Source organism: Gopherus evgoodei, chromosome 12, assembly GCF_007399415.2.
Source record: "Gopherus evgoodei ecotype Sinaloan lineage chromosome 12, rGopEvg1_v1.p, whole genome shotgun sequence".
In the NCBI taxonomy this organism is placed as follows: Eukaryota; Metazoa; Chordata; order Testudines; family Testudinidae; genus Gopherus; species Gopherus evgoodei.
This window is the reverse complement of record NC_044333.1, coordinates 19,554,834-19,582,821: the sequence shown is the minus strand read 5'-3', so window position 1 is coordinate 19,582,821 and position 27,988 is coordinate 19,554,834. Positions and strand designations below refer to the sequence as shown.

At 41.5% G+C, this 27,988-nt stretch overlaps 2 protein-coding genes and 1 long non-coding RNA gene across 5 annotated transcripts in view; 2 read left to right on the top strand and 1 right to left on the bottom strand.

Annotated features, from left to right (window-relative positions):
* The window catches only part of GPT2 (glutamic--pyruvic transaminase 2), a 47,108-nt gene extending 42,377 nt beyond the window's left edge, over window positions 1-4,731 (top strand). For both annotated transcript variants that reach the window (XM_030581695.1, XM_030581696.1), the window contains 2 exons: window positions 782-894; window positions 4,045-4,731. In XM_030581695.1, the coding sequence (XP_030437555.1) occupies window positions 782-894; window positions 4,045-4,135 (204 nt within the window). In that variant the 3' untranslated portion in view covers window positions 4,136-4,731. The remainder of the gene's footprint in view (window positions 1-781; window positions 895-4,044) is intronic.
* Window positions 408-9,149, bottom strand: LOC115660360. The gene is made up of 2 exons (XR_004002808.1): window positions 8,935-9,149; window positions 408-638 (listed from the first exon to the last, which is right to left on the bottom strand). It is a non-coding gene; the product is annotated as an uncharacterized LOC115660360 (long non-coding RNA).
* LOC115660359 (borealin-2-like) overlaps window positions 8,322-27,988 on the top strand; it is a 25,974-nt gene continuing 6,307 nt past the window's right edge. Inside the window, exons 1-10 of one of the 2 annotated variants that reach the window (XM_030581703.1) lie at window positions 8,322-8,514; window positions 10,525-10,653; window positions 11,641-11,690; window positions 12,135-12,195; window positions 14,174-14,241; window positions 15,138-15,208; window positions 16,952-17,047; window positions 18,338-18,467; window positions 21,038-21,124; window positions 22,071-22,480. In XM_030581703.1, the coding sequence (XP_030437563.1) occupies window positions 8,379-8,514; window positions 10,525-10,653; window positions 11,641-11,690; window positions 12,135-12,195; window positions 14,174-14,241; window positions 15,138-15,208; window positions 16,952-17,047; window positions 18,338-18,467; window positions 21,038-21,124; window positions 22,071-22,118 (876 nt within the window). In that variant the 5' untranslated portion in view covers window positions 8,322-8,378 and the 3' untranslated portion in view covers window positions 22,119-22,480. Of the gene's footprint in view, window positions 8,515-10,524; window positions 10,654-11,640; window positions 11,691-12,134; window positions 12,196-14,173; window positions 14,242-15,137; window positions 15,209-16,951; window positions 17,048-18,337; window positions 18,468-21,037; window positions 21,125-22,070; window positions 22,481-27,988 lie in introns of those variants that run through there. The other variant, XM_030581705.1, reaches the window with a different exon arrangement.

Genomic DNA, 27,988 nt, shown 5'->3' with positions numbered 1-27,988 from the left:
TTGCCACATTGTTACTGGTTGTTATCCACGAGGGAATTTTAAGCCCCAGAGTAGAACAAGTGCTTTCCAGCTACAAAGACTGGCTATTGCTAGGAGATTATATCACAAATAAACAAGTGGGCAGGCTGGCCTTTCATTTTCTAATTCTTTTTGATTGGGGCTCAGTTATATCTGTGTTACTGAGACCAAAAGTGGGGTCCTTTGTGAACTTTCTGAGCTGAAATAATGCCTCTGAATCACGTATATAGCCTGGGCGTGTTGATTTGACTAACTTAAAATGTAAGAACTTCCTCTGAATTATTATTCAGGTGATTTACTACTCAGCAGATGTTTTGGAAAAATCCAATGGGAATGTCTAATTATTTGTGCTCTAGGCAATATTGTAAGGATAGGCATGTAGGAGTTAATTCATCAAATATTTTTAATACCTTTAATCTGTTAGACACTTCAGTGAAATTAGATTTAGAACACCAAAGAACTCCATTGCTAGAAGTTTCTAGGTCTCAGTCAATCAAAGAGGGGAGTAGTTACATAAAGACAGCGTGAGTGGCTAATTCTGTTCTGTTGAGCTGGACTGATTGAGAGCCTGCAGTGTGGAGTGGATCCATTTCACCACCAACGGGAGTTACTGTCCATCCCTGTAGTGAAGAAAATGAAAGTGCAAGAGAAATGTTTGAAAAGAAAAATGACCATAAACCTGTATTTTGTGCATTATGGTTTCATGTTATGATCTGGAGATGAAAAATTACTCATAAAATTCAGTCTCTTTTTTTTTCCTCAGGCTCATGAAATGGCCCCTGATTTATTCTACTGTATGAAACTTTTGGAAGAAACTGGAATATGTGTTGTACCTGGCAGTGGATTTGGCCAAAGAGAAGGAAGTTACCACTTCAGGTGCAGTATCTGTTTAATAGCAAATTACAGTGTATTGTAAGAATCCAGTTGTTACAATCTTTCTTTACTAAATAAATAAAACTGTTAAGGTTCTTACAGCATGTTCTGTATGAAAAACAGACTTGGACTAATTCACATTGTTTGTGATACCAGCCTTTTTTTTCCCTTGGGCATACTCTGTATAGCTAATAATTATATCTAGAGCAGTAGGACTAGTTTTTGCTGTGTCATTCGGCTTCATACAGTATTTCCCCAATTTGCTGACATCAGTTCCAAATATACAGAACAGATCACAGTGAAGTATCTAAGTGAACACTCAAGGGATCAGAAAATACTGGTTCTTAGAAGAAGTGATCTTTAATTCTGCTGAAACTGTGGTCTACTTTTAAAATGATTATTTTACGGTATGGCTCTATACTGAAAAGTGATTGTGAAAATTGCACCACCTCACTCAACAGTTGCAGTTCCTGTGTACCTTGAGTAATGTTTGCTCACTTTACTAAATAAGATGTGTGTGTGTGGGGGGGGGGGGGTTAGCTATTTTTGGGCCTGACTGCCGCCCTTACTTGCACTAAGCAGTACTTTACTCTGCAAGAACTGTCTCCCACCTCCTGTTTGGTGGAATCTGTCTCAAAACATGCTACACCTCTGGGTGACCTGCCTTTAACTAAGGGCATGGCTACACTTGCAGATGTAGAGCGCTGTGAGTTAAACCAGCCCTCGGAGCGCACAATAGGGAAAGCGCTGCAGTGTGTTCACACTGTCTGATCAAGAACACTGGCACAGACACATTAGCTGCTCTTGCAATGGCACAAAGAGTAGCGTATTGTGGTAGCTATCCCAGCATGCAAATGGCTGCAATGTGCTTTTCAAATGGGGTGGTGGTGGAGTGTGACAGGAAGTGTGTTGTTTGTATGTGGCGGGAGAGACAGTGGGTTTTTGGGGGGCTGCGAGCATGTCAGCATGCTGTCTTGTAAGTTCAGACAACAGCAGACTCCCCCTTCTTCTCCCCCACCCACACTCAACAACAGCATTCCACATTAATGGCTTTCTTTGTCCCGGAGCAGATAAGCAGCCGGCTGGCAGAAATGGAACTTTGAAAGGGCATATCTGTATTCCTACAGCCGAGTTCAAAACAATGACAAGAGTGGTCACTTGACTTAAGGGAATTATAGGACATTTCCAGAGGCTGATCAAAGCACAGTAATGGAACACCTCGTTCACACAGACGCTGGGGTGTTTCAGCCGAGGTGTGGCAAGCGTTATGCTTCTCATGGAGGTGGATTACCAGGAGTGCTCCAGCTACAGAGTCCAGGCGCTCCAAGTGCCTTGCCAGTGTGGAAGGGTCATGAGTTAGGGTACCTGGGGCTGCTTTAATGCACTCTAACTTGCAAGTGTAGCCAAGCCTAAAAGGCTTTACAAATATAGTTTCCAAAATATAGCCACACATACATTTCACCTAAGATTTTGAGCACCAGCGTGACACAGGCTTTCAGTAGAAATCTTACATGACACTCTTTGGCAAACTAGAATGTAAATACCAGACCTAGCGGATCCCTGTAACCCTTATGCACTCCTGTGCCCTGTATTTGACATCAAGAGATCCTTGGGTCATGGCAACCCTATTGTTTTCATGCACTGCCACAGGTATAATGAAGGGCAAAATTTGGCCCTGCAACTGGAATTCAGTGAACAGTTTTGTTGGAGCCGGACAAGTCAAAATACAAGCCAGCTCATTTTCCCCGTTATATTGATTGTGCAATGCTAAGAAAGATCTGGATTCTACAACACTTGCATTCAGCAGCACCATATTCCCGAAATAGTCCCCAAAAGATAACTATACTTATCTCCTTAGCTGATCATTGTGTATTGTGTGACTTACAATAGAAGTCTATTTGCATACAGAGTCAAATGCTAATGAAAAGATTGTTGGGACTTCAGAAGGCAAATTAACAGGAAGAGGTAAACAATGGGGGAAGAGGGGACCCTGTTTTAGAGGTGAAGAACAAAGGACTGGGCTAGTATATATAGGGGTGCAGAAAGATATGCTGGGGGAGACAAGTTGCCAGCAGGCTTGATTTCATGAAAGGAGAGCTATGCTGGTTGAAAAACACTGCGAGAAGGAGGTGGGGTAAGCAGTAACTTATTAGACAGGAGAACAGCTTATTAGTTGAGTTTAAGCATTAGAATTTGTGTTATGATTTTGTTTAATATGTAACTTTGTTTCTAATATTTTTGTTTTACTTTCCTATGAATCTCTGTGTTAAATACATTAACTTGCATTCTCTATAAACAAATCGAAGTGTTGTTAGTTAAGCGGAACTGTGATCTGAGATGTAACTAGTAAGCTGTGATGTACTGTTTCTGTGGGAACAGAGGATCTGTTCATTCTATGTGTGTTCAGCAGATAAGGGTCGGGACACTGTGCAGGGACGTTCTGTGGAGTCAGGGGTTAGATAGAGTTTGGCTATTCCTAGCCTGCATGAGGGACAGAACCCTGGTGGACTGAGCAGGGAGTGCTTGCGTTGCCTATGGCTCAGTCAGCCAGCCTTGGGAGGTACAGACAAAGTTTCCTCATTCTAAGGGCAGGTGTCAGGGGTGCCTCACAAACCTGGCAAGTGACACAGTTGTACCTGTGTAACTGAAAGCACAATTTGCTGTGTAGAATTTTTTTACTGGTGAGAATACAAGAGCTAGAAGGAACGAACTCCACTTGCAGATAGCTAAGTTTGCAGGGCTGGCTGTTAGAAAAAACACATTTTACATGTAAACTGAACAAGCTTGATACAGAAACATTAAAATAATAAACATAGTAGCCCACAGTAGACTGTCTATTACAGGGGGCACTTAATGAGGTTTTGCTCTATTTAAAAAACCAAGATGACAAGCCCCGGAATTTTAGTACACAGGTCACTCAAAACCAGCTGCTCTATGTACAGTAACTGTAGCTATAACATAAATTCAGAAAATAAGGGAATCTTTTAAAATGCAGGTTGCAGGAAGTTAAAAGTTCTACTTTCTCTGCGCTGTTTGGGAAATATATCTCTGGGGGTGTTGGGTGGGGTGTCTTTCAGGTTTCCATTTCTTTAATGTTTATTACAATGTATCTTATCAAATGTTTTGCAATACAGTGTTTCTTCTCTTTTCCAGAATGACCATTCTCCCTCCAGTAGAGAAGCTGAAGATTGTGCTGGAGAAAGTGAAAGACTTCCACATACAGTTTCTTGAAGAATATGCATGAAAGAGATGCAGACTCTTCCTCTCCCCCCCCCCCCAAGCAAATGCAGAAAATGAACAATATGTGCTGAGAATGGGCTGCTCATCTTGTTAAGTGCATTTACAATAGATAGAGCCCATATGTGGGCAAAAGTTACACTTCTTCCTGAACAATTAAACCTAATGTCTGGTGTGGGAGATACTGCTATAGAGGTGGGTGGGAGGGGAACATGAAGAGGGAAGGTGAAGAGAGAGTCTAGCAGACTATTTTGTGCCTTGACTGGAAGTTATATTCTTGACTTACACTTCTGGCCAGTTGGTTGTGGAGGAAAGTCACTTATGAAAACTATTGATGATATTGCCTTCTACAAAACAGAAGTCCAACATATTTGCTCAGAAACATCCATTTCCTGTTTGAGATTTTACCCCAAAAAATCCTAAAATCTACATTCTAGGTGTGGTTGGGATGTTATTGTTTTTGAGTATAAAGTGTTACCCACATCTGATCAAACTGGCAGCTGTTAGAATATTCATAAAAATCTTTGGTAGATCATTTTGTGTGACTAAGTTCTATTGCATCTGAACTTTACATTATTTCTAAATAAAATCTGAGTGGACCACAGGCAGTTCTGAGGGCGGAGATAGTGCATATGATATACTGTGTTTTGAGTCTTAGTTTAAGAAATTGAAATTCAATGAATTATGACCATAAACTAGTTTATCCACACACAGCTCAAGATGGAGTAGACAAGTATGAGAGTACAATAGCATTGAGCTTTTCATATCATAACCACTTTGTTAAAAAAATAAAAAAAGCTGAGGAGTCTCTTGTTCACACATGCCATTTGTGTATATTGACTATTACAAGCAACCAACTTCAAAGCAAATGTGAACACTGTTAAGCCTTAATAATAAGGTCCAACACAAAAACTGTTAAAATTGCAGCACCTCTTGATCCTCTAAGAATGATTCTTTGGAACTGGATGATTAGGAGATTAATTATGGGAGAAAGAGTCCTTTGCTTTTTGGTTACTGGTTTGAATCTAGCCCAACTCTGTAAAGACTGAGAGATGCTTCTGACAGACAAATGTTTGTATGTAGCTTAAAGGAAATTAATTGGTGATTTCAGTCTTGTTCCTAGTCAAAGTGTCTGGATCACACAAGCTACTATGTATGGCATCCTCAGCAGGGAGGGTAAAGGCTGAATGGACATGGAGGGTTGGGCACTCTGAACTCAAGAGTGTTCTTTCAGAGCAGGATGAGATATGGTGGCACAACATTATGTACATGCTTGTACCACCGGTGTCATTCTTATTTTGCGAAGGAACAAAAAAAAAATGTTAGTTTGGCATCTTTTGCCAGCATAAACACAGAACTGAAAACTCCCACTACTAATCACAGAGGTACTAAGTAACTTCATCAAGTTTTGTCTAAGTAGTTTGTGCAGATCACTGTTTAGAGACAGCATCTCATTTATTCACATCATTAATTTAGATCTTATTCTTTAGGAGTAAATTAGAAATCTTGTTTACTAACATCATTTTGTTAGTAATACCTGGCTCAGCATGTGGTGCTAATAAAGAAGTTAAAATCTTGGGAGTTGAATCAAGTACAGGGACAAGTGAATTAACACATTGGATAAAAGGATGCATCAGTCTAGTGTGTTAAGGATAAAGATGATTATTGGCCATATCTCTTACAATAGCATCAACTGGCCTATGGAATAGTACTGGAACAGACTGCACTTAGAAATGATGAAAGTATCAGAAGCATGCCCTATATGGAATGAATCAGTGGCATCCTTTCAACTCCTAGTGGACAGATAACCAAAATGTAACTTCAATTGAAAATGGTACACTGCGGAGCAGTGTTACAGAGGCGTGGAGACTGAACTAAACATTTAACTTTGGAGACATGGGTCTCATCACATCAGTTGTATCTCTGGGAAGGTTGGGAAAGCTTGTGTTGCTGCTACTCATGGATCAAAAGAAAGCTTCATTTGCTAGTTCTCTGGCATCTTTCATAAGCACTAATATAACACTATACAGAAATGTAAAAGTAAAAACATATAATAAGAGGTCAAAACATTCATATTTAAAGAAAAAATAAAAATTATCCAAGAAATTAATTTTTTCTTGCTGTTGAAATTAGCCCCGAAGTCAAATCTAGTGTGGAGTTTACTGCTTGGAAGTGGCTGCCATAACCAACATGTCTGAAAATTCTACAATCTAATAATGGAAGTTAGTATATTTTTTTACACTTTTGTAACAGCAGCTTTTTTCCTGGGGTAGTGTTTGTAGTCTAACAAACCAATAGATTTTATATTTACCTTGTGTTTACACCTGATATTCCTGAAAACAATCCAAGGTTTACAACATAATAGAGGCATTCTATATGGGTGTTGAAAGCTGCTTTTTTCCCCCAGTCAGAGCAGCAGTCCTTATAGGTAACTTTTAAATCAAGGATAGGATAGTGACCTAATTTTAGTTTTCTAAACATTCTATGATGGTGCCTTTTATGTTTCTGACATTGTAAGGGAGAACATATGTTTTTTTCTGATGCATCTCCTAGAGAAGGGTGGGGGGGTTCTACTGTTCATCCACAATATTAGTATGTACTGTGGCAAGCTACAGTATACAGGTACATTTTTGTGGGACAAAACTGAAAAACTAAGAAACAAAGACTTACATTTTCATTGTCTTCAATGTTTAATAGACAATCTCTACTTTTTAATGCATGTTTCTAGGTTTTGTTTACCTACAGGTGCTTCTTAATACTGTATTTAGATTAACTTAGATGTATCCAAGACTTCAGAACAATAAAATAGATGTCAGAGATGTGGTAGTATTTAATCTACTGGGTCATTTGACACCAAATGTCCAGTTTGTATGGTGAAATATTTATTAACTCCATGGTCTCTCACTATAATAAATCATTTCATCAACATCATGTATGGTTGATTTCATACTTCCTCAGATACATCATTCAGTGCACTTATCATAAACTTCAGTTAGCAGAGTTCCCTCTTTCTCATGCACATAGAGCAGAATTGCACTCCTGTAGATGGTGTTAATTAAGAATTAATTCAAAATTGAAGGGAGCTGATGTCAGAAAATGGTACTGAAGTCAATTGGCAGCATGCAAAATTGGGCCCATTGATAGAAAAATCTATACAATAATAAATTTTAAAAAAACCTTAAATACGTTTTTGAAATACAAGACCTAGACTGCATTGTACTACATATGAAAGTGAGAGCAGTAAGTCATCTCCAGAACTGTTCTTGGAGCCAGAGAAGAAAAACAGGCTAGATCCTTGCAAGTCAGTAGAGGAGTCCTTCTTAAGTAAAAAGCGAGCCCTTTTTTCCCTAAATACCTACATGTAAGCCAGCAAGCTATAAAATCCTTGCCTATCATCTTCTATAGAAGTTCTTCAGGGAAATGTGGCAACGGCTTTTGGAGCAGGAATTATGCTTATCATCTGTTTGTAGTGGGGTTAGCATAATACCATCCTGATCCTAATGAATGATTTACTGAATAAGCAATTAAAACCACATCAATTAAAGAGATAGGGCATCCTAGTACCACTTACAAATTAACTATATGTAGTTAAGTGTTAATGCTGTAAAAGACAGAAAAAGTTCTCTGCCTTGATCATGCACTATAATGAGATAGACCCTGTGCATGAGAAGGAAATCCATCTGGGCCCTTTATATGGATTCCTTTCTAAATCCCTGCTCCAAAAAGCTTAGAATCAAGCTGTTAATAACATGGTATACTCCAGCCTGCTAAAATAAAACAATTACCTATCTTCCTTTATTCTTTTTCTTTGCTGAGTAAAGAGGAAGCTGCCCTTATTTCTGCCTTTTGAAGTCTATGTTTGTAAGCTGATATTAAGTCAAAGAGAGTAGAAGGAAAAAGTGGCAAAAGAACTAGGTAAACAAATGTATTAATGGGACCATTGCCTGTACCCCAAACTCATAATATTAAATGATCAAGTGTCCAATCACACACTCTTCTTTACATTATTACAGATTAAAAAATAAAGGTGAGAATTTATCCCTCCTACCCCTGGGGAGGTGGGTTGATTCCCAGGGTGACCCCTGCTGACCCCTCCTTTAGGCCCAGGCAGGGGGCGGTCCCCGGTGTGACCCCTCCTCGGCCCAGGCAGGGGACGAGCGCAGTGCGGAGCCCTGTGGTCCCTGCGTGGGCGTGTCCCGCGGCTATAAGCGTGGCGGGGCGGGCAGGTGGTGGCTCTCACTCCTGCAGCCATGCCGCCCAAGAAGTACCTTGCCGCGGGCAAGAAGCGCAGCGCCGACTCCGGTGTGGAGACAGAGCGGGGCGCGCTGACCCAGGAGCAGAAGGACCAGCGGATCAGCCTCTTCCTCAGGGGCTTCAACCAGCAGGGTGAGGCGCTGCCCCTCCCCGCGGCTCGGGGCTGAGCAAGGAACGGGCAGCTTGGGGGGGCTGTCCCCCCCAGCGAGGCAATGGGGGGGGCGAGGCTGCTGGGCCTTCTCGGTCCCAGGCCCGCGCATCTCCCAGTGCCCGGGGGGGGGCTCAGCCGGGGGCGGTCGGCCGGCAGGTGAGTCTCCGTGCGGAGGGGGCTCCCCCGCCGAGGGGCTCCGGGGCGGCTGCTGAAGCAGCTCACCAGGTTATTCGGCTTCCTGGGTATTTAGTCAAATCTGGTATTCCGCCCCCCCTCTCCCCCCCGCAGTGCCAAACCGGAGCAAGTGGCCTCCCCTCGGCAGAGGCACAATCACGGTTACTGAGGCTGATGCCAGCTGATTGGTAGCGGGAAGGAGGAAGAGGGATTTTTATCACACTTACCAAGTGCATCCTTGCTCTTGGGCTGGGATGCGCCCTGTTGCCCCACTTCCTGTCCTCAGCTGAAAAGGGAGCTGCTGTAGCTGGAAAAAAACAGCACAACTTCCAGTTAGAAAATACTTCTTAAATGTTTGGCTTGGTTTTCTTTACGATCCCTTCCTAGATGTAGTTCATTAAGGGTGGTGCCTTAGAAGGGGAAATGGAGAAACACTTGAAAGAGAGACTAAGTGACAAATGGAAATGAACAAATGTGGCGCTGGTAGATAAAGTCTGGTTGTAGAAAATGGGTTTAGCATCTTCATAGAATTCATGGGTCAGTTCATGTTCTTAGGAATGTGGAAACTTTCCATCTGCACTTTCAACTTAAGCATTGGGGCACAGAACTACCCTGTACAACTCCTGTTGGGATGACTATTGTCTGCAGAACTAATAAATACATGTATTTACATTTGATTTCTAACTACATAAGCATGTCTAGTTTAAAAAAAAAAACTGCATGTGACATCAGTCCTGCTATGTAAGCTTCCTATTGACATTGTCAGAGGCAACAAGCTGACTTATTATCGTCTAAGGATTTCTAATGAAATTAGTTGACCTAGACTTCTTGGAACTATTACATTAAAAATCAACAGAGGCCTTGTAATATTTACTGACCATCTGCACTGAAACCAATGGGAAATGGCTACTGAAGTGTACATTTGATCAGATCAGTCTGGCAATTCAAGCAGCTTGCAATACAACAATAAAGAAATACAGCTTTGGCAAATGCACAACTTACTAAATGTTAACTTCTGATATTATAAACTGCCTGTCAAGGCACCAAAGGACTAACCACCATTAGCCTTCAAAAGAGGCCAAACCATTAGTTTAAGTTGCTGAACAGCCCATAGATTTGTTCAGCACCTTTGAAAAATCAGCCCTTGGACTTCTTCTCCTAGGTATGACACTATGAGTTGGTTTGCTAACTAATATGCAGGCAATGATAGCTTTATCATCCCTCTTTAAATAAAGAAATACACTTTATTTACCTGAAATGTTGTTAAACTTAACTTTATGCAGTCTCTTTCCTTCCTTCCACTTAATGGCTAATCTAGGGTGTGTGTGTGTGTGTGTGTGTGTGTGTGTGTGTGTGTGTGTGTGTGTGTGTGTGTGAAGCACTGGACTGGGATTTAGAAGATCTGGCTTCAGTTTGTCTTTGTAACCATGGGCAAGCTGGATAATCTCTCATCTATCTGTAAAATGGGATGCTATTTCCATATTTTCCAGGGGTGTCCTGGGGCTTGCTTAATAATGATGAGATGCTTGACTATTAAGGTGATGAGGGCACGTAAGTACCTAAATAAGGATAATGCTAGTTTTAAAATGTTGACTTGTTTACCAGTTGAGGACAGCCAGATTCTAGGAACATGTGGCATTGGATAACTTAAAATCTACTTTGAATTAAGCTGAACTTCTAGTCAAACTGATTGACCCCTGTAAATACATGATCTTAATTATTTGACTGGAACAAAAGTACTATCCAACAGGCAAACTATTAATGAAATTGGAAATGTATTGTACACTTAGCAACAGTTTGGTTTTGTTTACTTGAAGCCAAAGAGAATCTTCAAGAAATGAAGAAAGAAATTGATTCACTTTTGCAAACAGCTGAGAAAACATTTAGAGTGGAGTTACTGAAGATGCCAGTTGCTGTCAGAAAAATGAAAAGAAAAGACTTGCTTAGTAAGTGTGGTTTTCAAGACGTAAAACTCTCTCATAGGGCTTGAAATTGTACAAATTACATACCACCCCAGTCAAGGTCAATTTCTTGTATCAGCTGTGCACCACAACTTTATTCCCAGCTGCATAACTTGTTCTCTTCCAGGCTCTCTCCTTCATCTAGAACAAGGGTGGGCAAACTACAACCTGGGGGCCGCATCCGGCCCTCCAGACAATTAAATCAGGCCCTTGAGCTCCCGCTGGGCAGTGGGATCCAGGGCTTGCCCCACTCTGGCACTCCAGCTGGGGAATGGGGACGGGGGCTTGCCCCACTCTGTGCAGCTCCCGGAAGCAGCAGCATGTCCCCCCCTCTGGCTCCTACACACAGGGACAGCCAGGGGTCTCCACATGTGCCCCCGCCCCAAGCGCTGGCCCCACAGCTCCCATTGGCCAGGGACTGCAGCCAATGGGAGCTGCGGGGGCAGTGCCTGTGGACAGGGCAGCTTGCAGAGTCACCTGGCCCACGCCTCTGTGTAGGAAGCAGAGGGGGCACTGGGAGCTGCTTGAGGTATGTGCTGACCAGAGCGTGCACCTCTGACCCAATCTTGTGCCCCAACTCCCTCCCCCAGCCCTGATCCCCACTCCCATTCTCCAAACCCCTCTGTCCCAGGCCGGAGCAACCTCCTGCACCCCCAACGCTTCAGCTCCATCCCAGAGCCCACACCCCAGCTGGAGCCCTCCTCCCCCACCCCCACCGCAACCTCCTGCCCCATCCCAGAGCCCCTTCCCACACTGTGAACTCCTCGTTTTTGGCCCCACCCCAGAGCCTGCACCCCCAACCCCCAATTTTGTGAGCTTTCATGGGTTGCCATACAACTTCCATATCCAGATGTGGCCCTCAGGGCAAAAAGTTTGCCCATCTCTGATCTAGAAGCACATGGACCACAGTTAAGCAAATAGTAGTGACTGTAAACAGAACATGTTTGGTTTTTTTTCTCTCTTATGTAACAGGCCTGCAAGGAGGAGAGGAAGCTGCTGTTGTAGCTGCCGCTGTTGTAGCAGTAAGTGTTTGTAAATTGTAGCAGAACTTTAAATATGGAAAATCTGACAACATAAAGGAACTTTAAAAATAACTTTTTTTTTTTTTTTTACTATTAGCTTAACTTAAGAAAAAAAAATGCCAAACAAATATGTGGCAGGAGACAATCGCCTATAATAATGTGAAACTACTGCACATTGTCTCTGACCCTCTTAGGGTAACTTAGATATTGTTGCCACAACTTCAAGTTTAGTTATTCACTCCCATCCTGTCTTGTGCATGTGACTGAAAATGGATTTGCTAATCATCATCTTTACTTCATGCTGGAAACTGTCTCTGAAAACACCTTGTATCACTTTACCTTATGAACTTAGTCACCCTCTCCCTTAGGCTAACATAAATATGTGTCTTGGAGAAATTTACTGATTGTACAGATCTCACTTTGTTCTTTAAATATATCTTCTAGAATGACTGCTCTGTAGAGGACATTCCAAATACCAGGCTGGTGAGGAATTGCAGCAAAAGAGGTGAATGATTTCATGGCATGGACTTCCAGTATCTGATCTATTATTATTATTATTATTGGTATGAATTTAGTGACTGTAAAAGAAGTGTTGTTATTAAGACTCCCTTTGGTACTCTGAGTATATAATTTATTACAGTGAAGCCTACATAGTAACAACCATACTAGGTCAGACCAAAAGTCCATCTAGCCCAGTATCCTTTCTTTCGACAATGACCAAAGCCAGGGGCTTCAGAGGGAATGAACACAACAGGTAGTCATGAAGTGATACATCCCCTTTTGCCCATTCCCAGCTTTTGGCATACAGAGGCTGAGGACAGCATCCCTGCCCATCCTGGCTAATAGTCATTGATGGACCTATCCTCCATGAATTTATCTAGTTCTTTTTTGAACCCTGTTAGCCTTGGCTTTAACAACATCCTCTGGCAAAGAGTTCCATAGGTTGTGTGTTGTGTGAGGAAATACTACTTTTTGTTTGTTCTAAACCTGCTGCCTATTAATTTCATTTGGTGACCCCTAGTTCTTGTGTTTGAGGAGGTAATAACCCTCCCTTATTTACTTTTTCCACACCAGTTGTGATTTTATAGACCTCTATCATATTTCTCCTCCTCCCTCCCTTAGTCATCTCTTTTCCAGGCTGAAAAGTTCCAGTCTTATTAAAAGTCCCAACAGATATTTGGGAGTGCAGGAAGCAGAGTGGTGCAGCATTGTGTTGGGCACTGTATATATCTGAATGAAGGGTGGAAGGGAACACAGAAGTGAAGTCAGTTTCCTAAGGTCACAAAAGTCAGTAGCAGAGCTGAGAGTAGAATGCAAGTCTCTTGGGGAGTCCCATTCTAGTCACCTATCTAATGGATCCATAGGTGCTGACTGCATGGGTGCTCCAGCCCTGGAGCACCCATGGGGGAAAAATTGGTGGGTGCTTTGCACCCACTGGCAGCCAATCTTCCCGCCCCCACTCACATTGCTGCCGCCTCCTCCCCTGAGCGCACCGCATCCCCGCTTCTCCTCCCAGCATTTGCTGTTTTGTGGTGTAAGAAGCTCTGGGAGGGAGGGGGAAGGAGCGGGAACACAATGTGCTCAGGAAGAGGTGGGGCTGGGATTTAGGGAGTAGGTGGAGTTGAGGTGGAGACTTTGGGGAAGCAGTTGGAATGGAGGTGGGACAGGGATGGAGTCTGGGCAGGGCCGGGTCGAGCACCCACCAGCACCAGCAGAAGCCGGTGCCTATGGATGGACCACTCTGTCTGTAAAAGAATAAGAGGTCAGATACAGAGTGATCAATCAGTCCTCATCCTCAAAGGAAACCTACACACTTAAAAGATGAGTTTGAGACTTTACATTCATAACCTTATTAAGACCATGATTTTTAGTGTCTAGCAAAGACACTGGATTTATAGCTTATTACAACAATCTATACCCCACTAACCCCCTTTTGTCCTCTGACTGTAAGGGTGTTAATGCACCACTTCACTTTGAATGGTCCCTTTAGAATATGTACTAACTACTTATGCTAAACTGTCTGTCTGTCTGACCTTGTATTTAGCTGTGACACACTCTTAGTACCTTTCTCAGACCTGAGCTCTGTGTAGCTTGAAACCTTCTCTCACCAACCGAAGTTGGTCCACCTCATTTCTTTAATCTCAGAACAGGTGCAGTGGAAACAGTGCACCTCTGTCACAGTGGTCTGAACCTGCTCTGGAGGGGGTCACTTCTAAGGGTGAGAGGGTGGCTTTGTATCCTTGGCATTCCAGATATGTCAGTGATGGTGGAGATCCATATATAGTAGTTTTGATGTTGGCACACTTGCAATCCACCTAAGCATTGAACTGAGTGCCAAATGGCCATCAAATGGTGGAATCAATTGCTATTTGTCTACTAACAGTCAATGTAGAAGTAAATGGACTCATTGTTGTGCCCGTCACTGGAGCTTTTAATATTCCATGTATTTCTAATCCACTTTGAATTTTTTTATTTTTTTGTAGTTAAAGTAACTACAATTGTTGAATATAAAGATGAGGAGACTGTGCCTGCCAGGAAAGCATCTCAAAAGGTATGTGTTCAAGGAAAATAACCAGGACTAGATCTGTCCTGAAACCTGAGGCTACCTCAGTTGATCCCTGGTCAGTTGCCTGCTTGTTATCGTAAACTAAACTATTTAATTTAAGAAAAAAAAGTGTGAACTATTCTTAATTCAGAATTAGCTGCGCTCCAATATGCTTATTTTAATGAATTAATTTTAATATAAAATCCTATTGTGAATTAGTTTTGTAGTTAACAGATAATGAATGAATTAAATGTACAACAATCATTTTGCTGTAAATTCAGCACTATTTTTTAAGTCTCCTCCTGAAATTGAGTAACTCTGTGGTAAGGGTCCATCCTGCTGAATCATTAGAGGATATGGTGGGACTTTAAAGTCCCTAACTTGATTTTTCTGTTTGGTTTGAATCCCATCTTGTGTTCAGTGGATAGCTCCCCATATTTGTATGGGTTGTTTTTAGAGACCAACAGTGATAAAAAGCATTGCATCTGCATCAACTTATCCAATCTTAACTCTGTCTTACAACTCAGTGACTTGATTTTACTCAATGACTTGCAAGTTTCAACTGGGCATTATGACATGGGTCTTCTCCCCCACATCCAGCAAAAAGACTTGATCTAGTGGTACAAGCATGTGTGTAGATGTGCCAAAATGGCTCTTTCAAAAAAAAGTGTTATGTAGAGTACTGACCTGTCAGAACAAGTAAGACCGTAAACAGTTCTATATGATGAAGCCATAGCATAGGAATGTCACATGCCTCAGTTTACTCATCTGTAAAGTGGGTATATTTCCCTATTCAACAAGGGTTTTAGGAGATTTAAGTCTTCATCTGAAAGTCTCAGTCCTATTACATTTAATGTCATTTATTCTAACAATGCTTTATTTATTTACTTATTTATTTTAAGGTGTCTAAAACAAAATCACTGGTTTCTTTAGCTTCTGGTACACATCTCAAAGAAAACCATTCTCTTTCGAGGTAAGACCATGATCTAGAGTAATTTTTGTAATTTATTTGGACTGAGTGGCTTTTCAAATAAATTGCTGTGATTTTTAATTCTGCTACGAAGAAAGCATTTAATTAACATTACAAAAGCTGGATCAGATTTTGTGATTTACTGTACTGAAGTTAATTTTAATCAGATGACTTTTGTCACCCTGCCCCTCATGGGGTGGCTGCTAAAGGGATATAGTGCAATCCATTTGAATGTATACATTTGAATGTATACCCTTGTGCATCCAATTGTGTGTGTAATATAAAAATCTAGTTAATCTTTAATTGCAGACAATGTTTAATGGAGGAAAGTAGCCTTTAGGTAACCTGACATGCTTCTGTTAACAAGAATAACAAACTATATAGTAATACTTTTTGCTAATTTTAACATCTGAAAGGGATTTGCATGAATATCCGTAGTGGAATATCTATTTGAGTTACTTATAGCAAAGATGATCCAAAGTCTACTCTTCTTTGTTTTGCGAGTCAGAGGATCTGATGTCTCCAGTCAAATAGGCATATAAATCTGTGCAATTATGTATTGCACCTGTTCACTTCTTAAGAATCTGAACATATCTACTAGTTCAACATAAAGCTTCTATCCTCTTTTTAAAGTGTACTCTAAATGTTGAATCAACTCATACTGTACATGAGAAGAAAACTAGAAAGCCTTAAGTAGGTTTAAAGTATCAGAGGGGTAGCCATGTTAGTCTGGATCTGTAAAAGCAGCAAAGAATCCTGTGGCACCTTATAGACTAACAGACGTTTTGGAGCATGAGCTTTCATGGGTGAATACCCACTTCCTCAGATGCATGTAGTGGAAATTTCCAGGGGCAGGTGTGTATATATGTATATGTGTGTATATATGTATAACATTATCTCTAGCTTGCTTGCTAGCATCTATATACCTGCCCCTGGAAATTTCCACTACATGCATCTGAGGAAGTGGGTATTCACCCACGAAAGCTCATGCTCCAAAACGTCTGTTAGTCTATAAGGTGCCACAGGATTCTTTGCTGCTTAAGTAGGTTTAGTTATTCAGACTCCTAACGTAGGATTACAGATCATCATCTTCAAATCCACAAAACTGACATGTAAAACCAGTCAGCTCCTCGAGTAGGCAAAAGCTATTGATCAGTCTCTGGTGCATGGCATTTCCCTAATGTTCAGTAGCATTTTGCTCACACCAGGTCCTGAACCTAACTCTCTCTCAATTCTGTGTGTGGAGAGGGCTTCAATCCCTACATCTAAAACAATCTTTATGGGCCTATTAGGATCCAAAACTGGAAGTGGCTGTTCTCTGGCTCTGGTTCAGATGTGGCCTCTCAAGAATTCTTGTGAGAACTGATCCTAGGAAAACTCCCTCCACTTTTGATTAAAACTGCCAGGAGACTGAATAGGAACCTTTGCTTAACTGTGTCCAGATCACTGTGCTCTCTCAGCCAGTTTCTAATACAAATAATCCTATATTGCTTCTAGCCACCTCTACTTGCATAGACTAGATTCTGATGGGTGATATCTTGCTGTGTAAAGGACTTCACCTTTGCTGTGCCTCCCCAACCCACCTCTTTTTTTAAAGCAACACTAACTAGATAACTACAGAGTACTGTAACATTGTCTAACTTACAAGTCTTCTGCTTAGGGAATTTAAAATATCTGCTTCATAACTGGAATTCTCTAGACTAAAAGTACTGTACTGTGTAAAAGCAAATTCTGTTTTTCTGGCAGATCTGCATGCTCTACTCCAAATGTGAGGCATTTTAAGGCTCTTACATCTGATCGCACAGCTGCAAACTATAAATCTGCTCCACGTGTTTCTAGAAGGTAGGCCTTTCAGGTCATAGCACAACTGATCTCATTTCTTTTTAAACTCTTACTACCATACATATCTGCCTACCAAATAAGGAATGCTCCTTTGAACAAGACAAGGTGAAGATCTTTGTAAATACAGTGTCTGCCACTGTAGGATTTTAAGAAAGGAAGGTGGCTTCTACCTCTAAAAGAGTTCCTATTCTTGGACGAGGGTGGGGGAAGAGACTGAAGTGAATACAATTTGTACTTGTGCTGAAATTCTGGAGGTACTGGCTATGTTTTCATCATTAAAGTTACCTTCTGAAGCTGGCTTAATGGGGCACAAACTACTAGCTTTCTCACATGTTGACCACAGTTTACAGAAACATAACAGTTCAGAAACAAGTTTTCAGCACCTCTAATTTAGCTGAAATAATTCACTCTTGGTTGAAAGTACTTGAAACATTTAGTATAAATTCATACAAATACTTCTAATCAGTTAAACTATACATTGTAGCTGGAAAGGTTCTTAAAACTGGTAATTCTGAACTTACTTCTGGCAGAAACAATGTGCTGAATGAAGTGAAATGCTTTACAGTAAGACAGCCAAAATCAGCCCTAATGCCACAAAGTGGTTCACAGCATTACCCTGGCCTGCTATTATGCCATTGTGTCAAGCATCTGTCTCTTTCAGGTTAAAGATGCCTAAAACATTATACTTGCTCTCAAATATTGGAGCCTGCCTTTGACTACAATACAAAATAATGTTAAATACAAGAGAAATAGAGGAATTCCATGTCAGGCCTGTCATCCACCTTCTCCAGTTTCCTGCCTCTGAAGGTAGCCAACATCAGATGCTTCAGAGGAAGGTGCAAGAAACCCTGCAGTAGTCCAGTCCTGGATAATCTGTTGCTAATGAGTCTTTTCCTACTCCCTAATAATCAGACTTGCTTAAAAACTGATGCTTTAGGGTGAGTGTTAGTGTTCACTGTGATAACTGGAGACAGTTCTTCTCCATGTAAATGTCCAGGCCCAACTGAAGATGGATCATTGGCTTAGAATTTCTCAGTTGTATTGCACCCTGCCAGACTGGCAAAATATTACCTGGTGATGCCAATAAACACTACTACCTTTAAGATGCTTGGGTTTTCTTTAGTGTTTGTTCTACAAGCCATTTAGAACTAAGTAGAAAATGAGGACCCATTAAGTGCACCCATTACGAAGCTGGCTGTTACTGAATCACATTGGCTCTAATGGCTCTCTGTAGGACATTAAAATGCAATTTATTAGAAGTGAAACTCTGTTCTTCTGTTCCACTTCTAGACTACCACAAATGGCTGTCTCAAGAACTGTACCTATGAGAGAGAAAGTCCAAGCCATGTCACTAAGAAGTAACTCGGTGCCTCGGGAAAAAGCTGTTCCATTTGTTAATATACCTCTGGCTGATGGAAAGGTAGTAAACGTTAACTTTTCAGTTTCACTTGCTTTATATGAATCTGTCCTGGCAAATATATAAAAAAGGGGTATCTGGAAAATGGTTTTTTCCTGTCTTTGCCAGCAGTAGCAGTTGCTACAGTTAAGTGAGCAGCTTGTAAACAAAATGGCCACTTTCTTAAGTGAACATTTCTATTAACTTTCCATATTATAACAACATGAAAATGGCCATACTGGTTCTGACCAAAGGTCCATCTAGCCCAGTATCCTGTCTTCTGCCAGTGGCCAATGCCAGGTGCCCCAGAGGGAATGAATGGAATAGGTAATCATCAAGTGATCCATCCACTGTCGCCTGTTCCCAGCTTCTGGCAAACATAAGTTAGGGACACCATCCCTGCCCATCCCGGCTAATTGACGTTGATGGACCTATCCTCCATGAATTTATCTAGTTCTTTTTTTTAACTCCGTTATAGTCTTGGCCTTCACAACATCCTCTGGCAAAGAGTTCCATAGGTTGACTGTGCATTGTGTGAAGAAATATTTCCTTTTGTTTTGTTTTTAAACCTGGTGCTATTAATTTAATTTGGTGAACCCTAGTTCTTGTATTAGGAGAAGGAGTAAATAGCACCTCCTTATTTACTTTCTCCATACCAGTCATGATTTTATAGACCTCTATCATACCCCCCTTAGACATCTTTTTTTTTTAATCCAAGCTGAAAAGTCCCAATCTTATTAATCACTCCTCATATGGCAGCAGTTCCATACCCCTAATCATTTTTGTTGCCCTTCTCTGAACATTTTCCAATTCATCTTTTTGAGATGAGATGACCACATCCGCAATGCAGTATTCAAGATATAGGCGTTCCATGGATTTATAGAAAGGCATATATTTTCTGTCTTATTAGGTATACGTTTCTTAATGATTCCCCAAATTGTGTTTGCTTTTTGACTGCTGCTGCACATTGAGTGTATGTTTTCAGAGAATTATCCACATGACTCTAAGATCTTTCTTGAGTGGTAACAGCTAAAATATTGTATTAGTACAGTTTAGTAAATGACTTAGAATCTTGTCCGAACACTTGGACATATGATGAAGGTTTCTAGGTATCATACCAATGACTATACTGACCAGGCCTAGTGAGGTGAAATAAGAATTTGACGTACAGTAACTCCTCACTTAACGTTATAGTTATGTTCCTGAAAAATGCGACTTAAAGCGAAACAATCTTAAGTTAATCCAATTTCCCCATAAGAATTAATTTAAATGAAGGGGTTAGGTTCCAGGGAATTTTTTTTACACACACACACACACACACACACACGTTTTAAACAATTTATTAGTGGTACACAGTGATGATGATGATTGTGCAGCTTGGTTGAGGTGGAGGAGTCAGAGGGTGGGATATTTTCCAGGGAACACCTTCCTGCTAAATGATGAATTAGCAATTTGCTTAGCCTTCAAGGGTTAACTCTCACAGGCTACAAGGCAGCAAGAATGGAGGGAGGGGAGAGAGCATTGCAGACAGACACACCCTCTGTGTGTGTGTGTGTGGGGGGAAGGGATGTGCATTTCCCCTTTAAGTACACTGCCTTGTTAATTAGATCAGCTTGCTGAGACTGCAGCTGCTGCTGCCAGCAAGCTCCCTCTGTCCTGAGTCCTGTCATGTGTTCCCCCTGCTCTATGGAAGATGGGGTAAGTGGGATGCAGGAGCAGGGGAGAAGGGGACACTCTGACATTACCCTCTCCCCGGCACAGCAAGCAAGCAGGAGTCTTGAGGAGCAGCTCCAAGGCAGAGGGCAGGAGCAGCACATGGAGGGGGGAGGGATAGCTGCAATTGCTAGCCTGCTGAGAGCTGCTGCACAGGGAACTATGGGGAGTGAGGAGCTGATGGGGGGGAGGGAGGTGCTGCCTGTCCACCCTGGTTTCAAGCCCCCACCAGCTAGCTGCAATGGGCTGCTCTTCCTGCAAGCAGTGGACAAAGCAGGTGGCAGCCAAATGATGTTAGAAGGGAGCATTGCACAACTTTAAACAAGCACGTTCCCTAATTGATCAGCAACATAACAACGAAACAATGTTAACCAGGATGACTTTAAGTGAGGAGTTACTGTATTTCTCCTATGCTCTCACTAGGCCGTACAGTCTAAAATAACAGAACACTTGGGCTAAAGAGAGTCTGTGAATAACTTGTTTCAGTCTGCACTGCTGCTGGCTTTGAAAGATGGGATTCTGGCTGTGAAGGTTGCTGGATCTTGGTTAGCTAACAAGACTCACACCTCACTGTGCCCTGGGTGTGCCGAGAACTCTTATTTCTTGAATTATTTCCACTTAGATTTGGCTCCTTGATCAGCAGCAACCCTAATTTAATGGGCCATTATCTTGTGTTCAGAATGTCAGTCATAACTAGAGCCAGTGATAATTAGGAGACCTGTGCAGACTAGCACTTTTGGGCAGAATGTTTTGTGAGCCAATAAAGCTGTTAAATATATGCCTCAACTCAACTTCAGTGCATGGTTGTAAGAAAAACTGATATGGTGAGTCACATGAAACATGCTGAATATCTCAATTAATCACTTTGTGATTATGCTCAGACTCTGTGTTCTGCTGGTGAAGACCTCCATAACATCAATGTCGAGTTGCTTAATGATGACACAGTTCAGCATATTCATAATCTAGTGGTAAGTTTACAGAACCAGTAATTTGTAAATAGTCTTGAGATTGCACAGAAGTCCTGGCACTTAATCTTCAAGTCATCTATGCAAGGAGCAAACTATTTCTAGTAAGGAAGAAATGTTGCTTCAACTTTGACTGACTTGAAGCAACATTTTTCCTTTACTAGGAAGAGACAGCCTTTGTATAGGTCTATTTTGAGTCCTGTCAGTGGTATTGCTTCTAAAGAAAGGGTAGAAGTCTTCCTTCTCTTCCTGTCTGCCAGCCATGTGAGGAAACACTGCTTTTCTCACTAATATCAGTGTCTCAATCTGCAAATCAAAACAAAGACAGTGAAGTTTCACATAATGTATGTTGATGGAGGGGATTGTACCTCACTCTCTGAATAAGAACTATAGGGGTCCCATCAAATTTGTAGTAAGCTTGGACAATAACTCCTCCCCCTACATTATAAAGGTGTGCTTATATACCCGTCTCCAGGAGAGAGATTGTACTCTGCTGCTAAACATCACTACTAATTTTATGCCAGCTAGCGGCCCTCCTTCAAGAGGTTATTGTAATGGGGACTCTTAAGACCTTGCTAATATGTAATATTAGAAATACTGTTGAAATATCCATAGTTATAAGTGGGTAATGAGTATTGTGTGGAAAAGTGACCCACCCTTATAGGTGGTGGGACTTTAAGTTATATGAATTATAACAGACTGAAGAATTGACAGCTACAGTATGGCATTCCGCTGTCTCTATTGCAAGCACGGGGTGGGGAGGTGTCTCTAAAGCTAAATAGCAGGCAGCAGCTAGATTGTTCTGCCCTCTCTGCTAATCTGTACATTATCCTACTACTCTACTGCTGAAGACTTGCTCCTCAATTTAGCTGTCTTGCAGAGTTTAAACAACTCTAGTTTTAATGTCTGCCAATAAAGTTGGGTCTAAAAGGCTTTCTTTCCCCCCTAGAGCCAGTTGACTGTTTTATGTGGAAAAGCAACAGTTAAACCAAGTTAATGGAGTCTACGTGCATATGTTGTGTTTTCTCAGTTGTGTATTATATAAATATTCTGTGCAATTACTACTTGTCTGTTTTAAATGTTTACATAGAACTTAATATCTTTTTAAATAAAGTTTTATACTGCATATTTAACTTTCTATGTATAGAAAGACTTAATGATCATATTGCTGTAAAATGTATGTGTCTTTACAAGCTCAAAGCCACGTTACCAGTTGCTTCCTTAACTGAAAGATAAGACTGCTTCCTATTCATGTTAGTTTAATGAAGGGACAACTCTGTATCCTTTCCAGATTGCTCATCTCTATTTTTGATCCCCTGTGCTTAGTAAATTATACATTGGAATAAACAGTAAAATACATCTGTTACATCAGAAGCTATTTCCTATCCTTCTGAAGTTGTGCAGCATTAGTGCTAAGCACCAATTCAAGATGATGCAAGGTGATATAAACTCATTCTTTTAGACCTGCTTAGACCAATCTATGTGAAAGTCTCATTTGTAACTTGTATACTGGGATGGATGTGGAGGATGTAATGTAAATTAAAGAAGGGTAGAAGTCACTCTAAGCTCTCTTGTTAGGCTGTCTTGGTATTTCTCTAGTCTAGCCCATACTCACATGACTAAGACCAGGCTACACTCAGAGTAAAACCCTAAGTTAAATGAAAGGCATTCAGGCTCAAATATATCAGATCAGTTTCTCACTAGGCTTCCCTAAATTAATTTTTGTAGCTGTGTACTATGTTGACACAAGCTGCCAATACTTTATCTTGTAACGGTTATGGGGTGAATGAATCAAGAATTAGATTATAATTAACAAGATGTCATCAACCACTTCAGGTTTCCCTCTTGATCCAAGAATAGTTGTCCCTAGCCATCTTGATTACAAGAAGCCTCCATGTTTGAGGAAGCTCTTCAGGTTCACAGGGTTGTTTCTTAACGATTTTTCTGACATCAAGCTATTGGATAAGGAGGAGGGCAATAGTGTAAAACTAGCACTGGATCGTTTACTATTTTTTTTACTCTTGAACTGCTAATCTTCTGAACAGTTACTTTGACCATCTATATTTGTTAAAACCTTCCACTTCAGTTGACTTTCAGCCAAATTTTTTTGCATAGTAGATGGTCCCTCTCATTCACATTTAGAGCATAACTCACAGAAGCATGTTCTACTAGCTAAACTTTTGTATTGCTTCTTGCAACACCCCTAAGCTGCTCAGCTGAGCTTGGGTGCAAAGATGAACTGGGTCTCAACACAAACTCCTGTGTTGGAATAACAGAGGAACTGCAAGCCTTTACAGTCTAATGAGAAGTCTAGTAGCTCACTTACACTTCCCTTTGCTTTTAGCAAGGGTCCTATAGGGCATTTGACTCTGGTTTCCCTTAAATGTACATTTATTATTCTGTATGTTTCCTAGAATAATTCCTTCACAGGAAATAGGCATAGGTTTAAGTATGGTGAAAGGCAAAGCTGTGCTGCTGGAGTACCTTTTTAAAACTAGGGGACTTTCCTAGTACTTTGCCTCTGTACAGATCTAGTGCTGCTCATGGCAATCTCTATCCTTTAGTAGTAGAGGATTAGGAGTGGAAAGGCTGAGCTAACTTCTCTGTAACTTCAGTACCCCTTCTTATGATCCTTTATCTCTGTTAAGAGCATAGGACATTTCACCTTACCTCTTAGTGCAGCTTTTGACACTTCTGCAGCACTAGTGACCCTTTCCCACTAGAATCTTTACTTAAGAAGCATCTCCTTGTCTGTCATAATAGGGTGACAGACAGCAAATGTGAAAAATTGGGACAGCAGGTGGGGGGTAATAGGAGCCTCTATAAGACCTAAAAAATCAGACTCTCCTCTATAAAATGGGACATCTAGTTACCCTAGTCATAAAACTATGTACATAAAAGCTTTCCCTTCTAGTTATGTGTTCTAGTTAATGAAACTAGATAATCTTACACTGCAGAAAATAGCAATGCAGCCTCTCAAACATTAACAAGAGAATGTTATGTGGGGAAGTTAATGAATATAAAAAATTGTGTTCTCTCTGTTAGGTTGGGTGTGATTACCATGGCATTAGAAGGAAGAATTGGTTAATTTATTATCAGGGTTTATGTTCTCCTACTGAGTCTCAGTAAAATTTGCAAGAGCTTCAACCTTGGCCATAGTTCCTAGAGTTAGTGTTGATAGACTGTGTTTATTATTTCACCCTTTAAAGGGTAGTTTTCTCACACCTTTTGTATTTCCACTCTGAGGGCTTTTCTACATATGGAGATTTTCCTGATTAACCCTGTAGATGGACACTCTGTTAGTCTGGGAATAAATGAGGAACAAGTCCAGGTGCAGACAAGACCTAAGGTAAAAGTGGGGGAAGTCAGAATTTGGTACTTGTGATCTGTCAAAACAATCCTACAGCTATTGACTGCCCATTCAATACTAGTACAAACCAACTGTCCATTTCCTGATTTGCAAGACCCTCCACAGGATGATCCAAGCCATGTCAATAATGCCATCTCCACCACCTCAACAAGAAGCATATAACTGTCCAGAGATGATTGTATGAAATTGGGTTGCAGCTTTCTCTGTAGCTGTTGTACAGCTGTGGAAGTTCTGAAGATATTACCTCACATCTTGCCATTAATTTCAGAAATGCAAGACCTCCTTTTTCTTATCTATTCCAGCAATTGCAGCTATATTATGGTCGTGTAGGGGAAGAGGAAGATGGATTAGAAAAATCATTATTCACAGAGGGATGGGAAAGGAGTTACAGAGAGGAGCTAAACAGCTCAATTTTGATCAGCCTTGGTAACCTCCTAGATGCTCAAATACCTGCAGTAACATACAGTGTACATGAGTAAAGTAAAATAACTAGACCACCTTTCCCACAATATTCTTGAAAAGGTTTTTTTAGGGTTGAAAGAAGCTTTTAATCCCCTGTAGGTGGTAGCAACACTAAACCCTAGTCTGTACTAGGAACTTACATCACACAGTTTTCTCTCAGGAGAGTGAAAAATTCACAGGACTGAGACACAACTATACTGTTGTTAACTTCCTAATGCTGACACTAGGGCAGCAGAATTCTTCTTCTGTTGGCATAGGTACTGCCTAGTGGGAGGTGGATTACCTATGTTTATGGGAGAAGCCCTTGGGTTGATAGCCCTTCAGTGTAGACATTAAAGTGCAGCTGCAGCATTTTTAAGTGTAGACATACACTTGTAGTCTAGGCTTCCTGAGGGTGTTTGTGGAAAGATAAAGATGAATAACTTGGCATGAAGGGTGAGTAGGCACTCAAAGTTAACACACAGTCTATGCTGTTTAATTGTAGTGGACCCAAATAAGTCAGAAGAACTAAATTGTTGTGAAGTGACATTATCAAGCTTGATGAGATGCATCAGATGCCAGATGAGACATGCATCTGAAGAAGTGGGTATTCACCTACGAAAGCTCATGCTCCAAAACATCTGTTAGTCTAGAAGGTGCCACAGGATTCTTTGCTGCTTTTACAGATCCAGACTAACACGGCTACCCCTCTGATAATTATCAAGCTTGTTAGGATAATTTATCCTACAACACTTAGTGCTTGTTTTCAACCTGTTTCTTTGCAAGTCATTACCTAAAACCCTATAACCAAAATGCTGTACAGTTGTTGCTAGGGAAGTATATGTTTACATGTTTAAACTTGAGTACTCAAACAAGCCTAAGCAAGTATTCTGAGCTTAAACATTGATCTGAGAGACTCTGTACAGGGAGGGAGTTATGTGCAGGTCAGTTCACTCTAAAAAAAAATATAGACTGCTCATTTAAATAAGTACTATTATTTCTGCCTACCTCAGCAACCAGAGCTGATCAATACCATTTTCAGTGCATGGGTGGGAATCTAGGCTCTTAAATAACAATTGTGTTCTATTTCCCTATGCTGAGTACTTGTAAATATGGTGCATTATCCTGGTTCTGCTGAGTAAGCATAACATCACTATCTTGAATCAAGCAGCAAAAGCATCTACGTTGGGGTCCTCAAACTTCATTGCACCACAACCCCCCTTCGTGGAGCTTGAGCCCTGGGTGGGAGAGAAGAGGGACCCCATCTAGAGTCCCACTGTCCTGGGTGGAAGGAGAAGTGGCCGCAGGCCAAGTCCTGCCCCCCGGGTGAGGTTGCAGCCTAAGCCCCATTGCCCCAGGTCAGGATGAAGCTTGGGCTGCAGCTTCAGCCCTGGGTCCTAGCAAGTCTAATGGTGGCTCTGGTGACCCTATTAAAATGGGGTCATGACCGACAGTGAGAACCACTGATCTACCTTTTTAGAATCAGGGAGATGAGTATTACAACTCATTATAAATATCTTGATGGAAATACAAGAATTCAGTTTGTCCTGTCCTAGTTCTCTAATCACTCCTTCAGTATGTACTTTGAGGGTTCCTCTTTATCCTTCCTAATGGTTTTGGGGGAGGCATTTCTACACCTTGCTGCTATTTATCCCTTCTCTTCTCCCTTTGCCTCAACCTCCACCCCACCATCAACATCTGCCCCTGACTCTCACAGATATTATAGAGAAGCAGTAATGGAGGGATAGCTCAGTGGTTTGAGCAGTGGCCTGCTAAACCCAGGGTTGTGAGTTCAATCCTTGAGGGGGCCCACTTAAGGATCTGGGGCAAAAATCAGTACTTGGTCCTGCTAGTGAAGGCAGGGGGTGGACTCAATGACCTTTCAAGGTCCCTTCCAGTTTTAGGAGATAAATATATAATACCTAATAACAATGGGAACATTGGTTGCACTGAGGTCTGACCTAGTCAGCAAACAGCACCAACAAGCTTTTTAATGTCTAAAGGCACATTCCACCACCATTCTGCACTTGCTCAGCCTATAGTTGAACTGTTCCTTATGAGGGTGCAGGCTGCCTGTGTATGGCTTCATGAGCCATGGGAGCAAGGGGTAGGCTGGGTCTCCAAGGATAGCATTTCAACATCCCCAACAGTAATTTTTGGTCCAGGAAGTAAGTCCCTTCTTGCAGCTGCTCAAACAGCCTGGAGTTCCTAAAGATGCAATCAGCATGCACCTTTCCCATGCACGTTGATGTCAGTGAAACATCCCTTGTGATCCAACAGTGCTTGCAGCATTGTTGAGAAGTACCCCTTGCAATTTATGTAGTGGTTGGCAAGGTGGGCCAGTGCCAAGATAGACAGAACGCATATCCCTATCTCCCCACCACAGTTAGTGGATGGCTTTGCTGCAATGGGTTTCCCTATGATCTGCACATTTCCCAGAGTCCCTACCCTTCATAGCAGAACGTCATGATTGCATTGGCTACTTGAATCACAGTAGATTTGCCCACTCCAAATTGATTCTTGACTGACCAGGAGCAGTCAGGCATTGCAAGCTTCCACAGGGCTATCAGCACTCGCTTCTCAACTGCAGGGCAGAGGAAAGCAACTCACAGTGTTCCAGAAAAGTGGCCATATGCATGCGAAAGTTTCGCAGCCATTGGGAATCATCCTATACCTGCAACATTATGCAGTCCCATCAGTCTCTGCTTGTTTGCCAGGCCCAGAATCAGCATTCCACTGTTTCAACCAGCCCCACTGCCACCATGATGTACCAATTGTATCATCCCATGCTTTCAGGAACATCTGTGTCCATGTCCTTCTCCCAATCGTCCTTGTGCTGCAGTCTCTTAACCAGGTTCTGCACATACTGCAGTATAATGTGCAAGGTGTTTACAATGCTCGCAACAGCAGCGGTGAGCTGAGCAGGCTCCAAGCTTGCATGCTATGGCATCTGCACAGGTAACCAGGAAAAAAAGGCACAAAATAATTGTCTGCGGTTGCTTTCACAAAGGAGGGAGGGGAGACTGACATGTACCCAAAACCACCCACAACGTTTT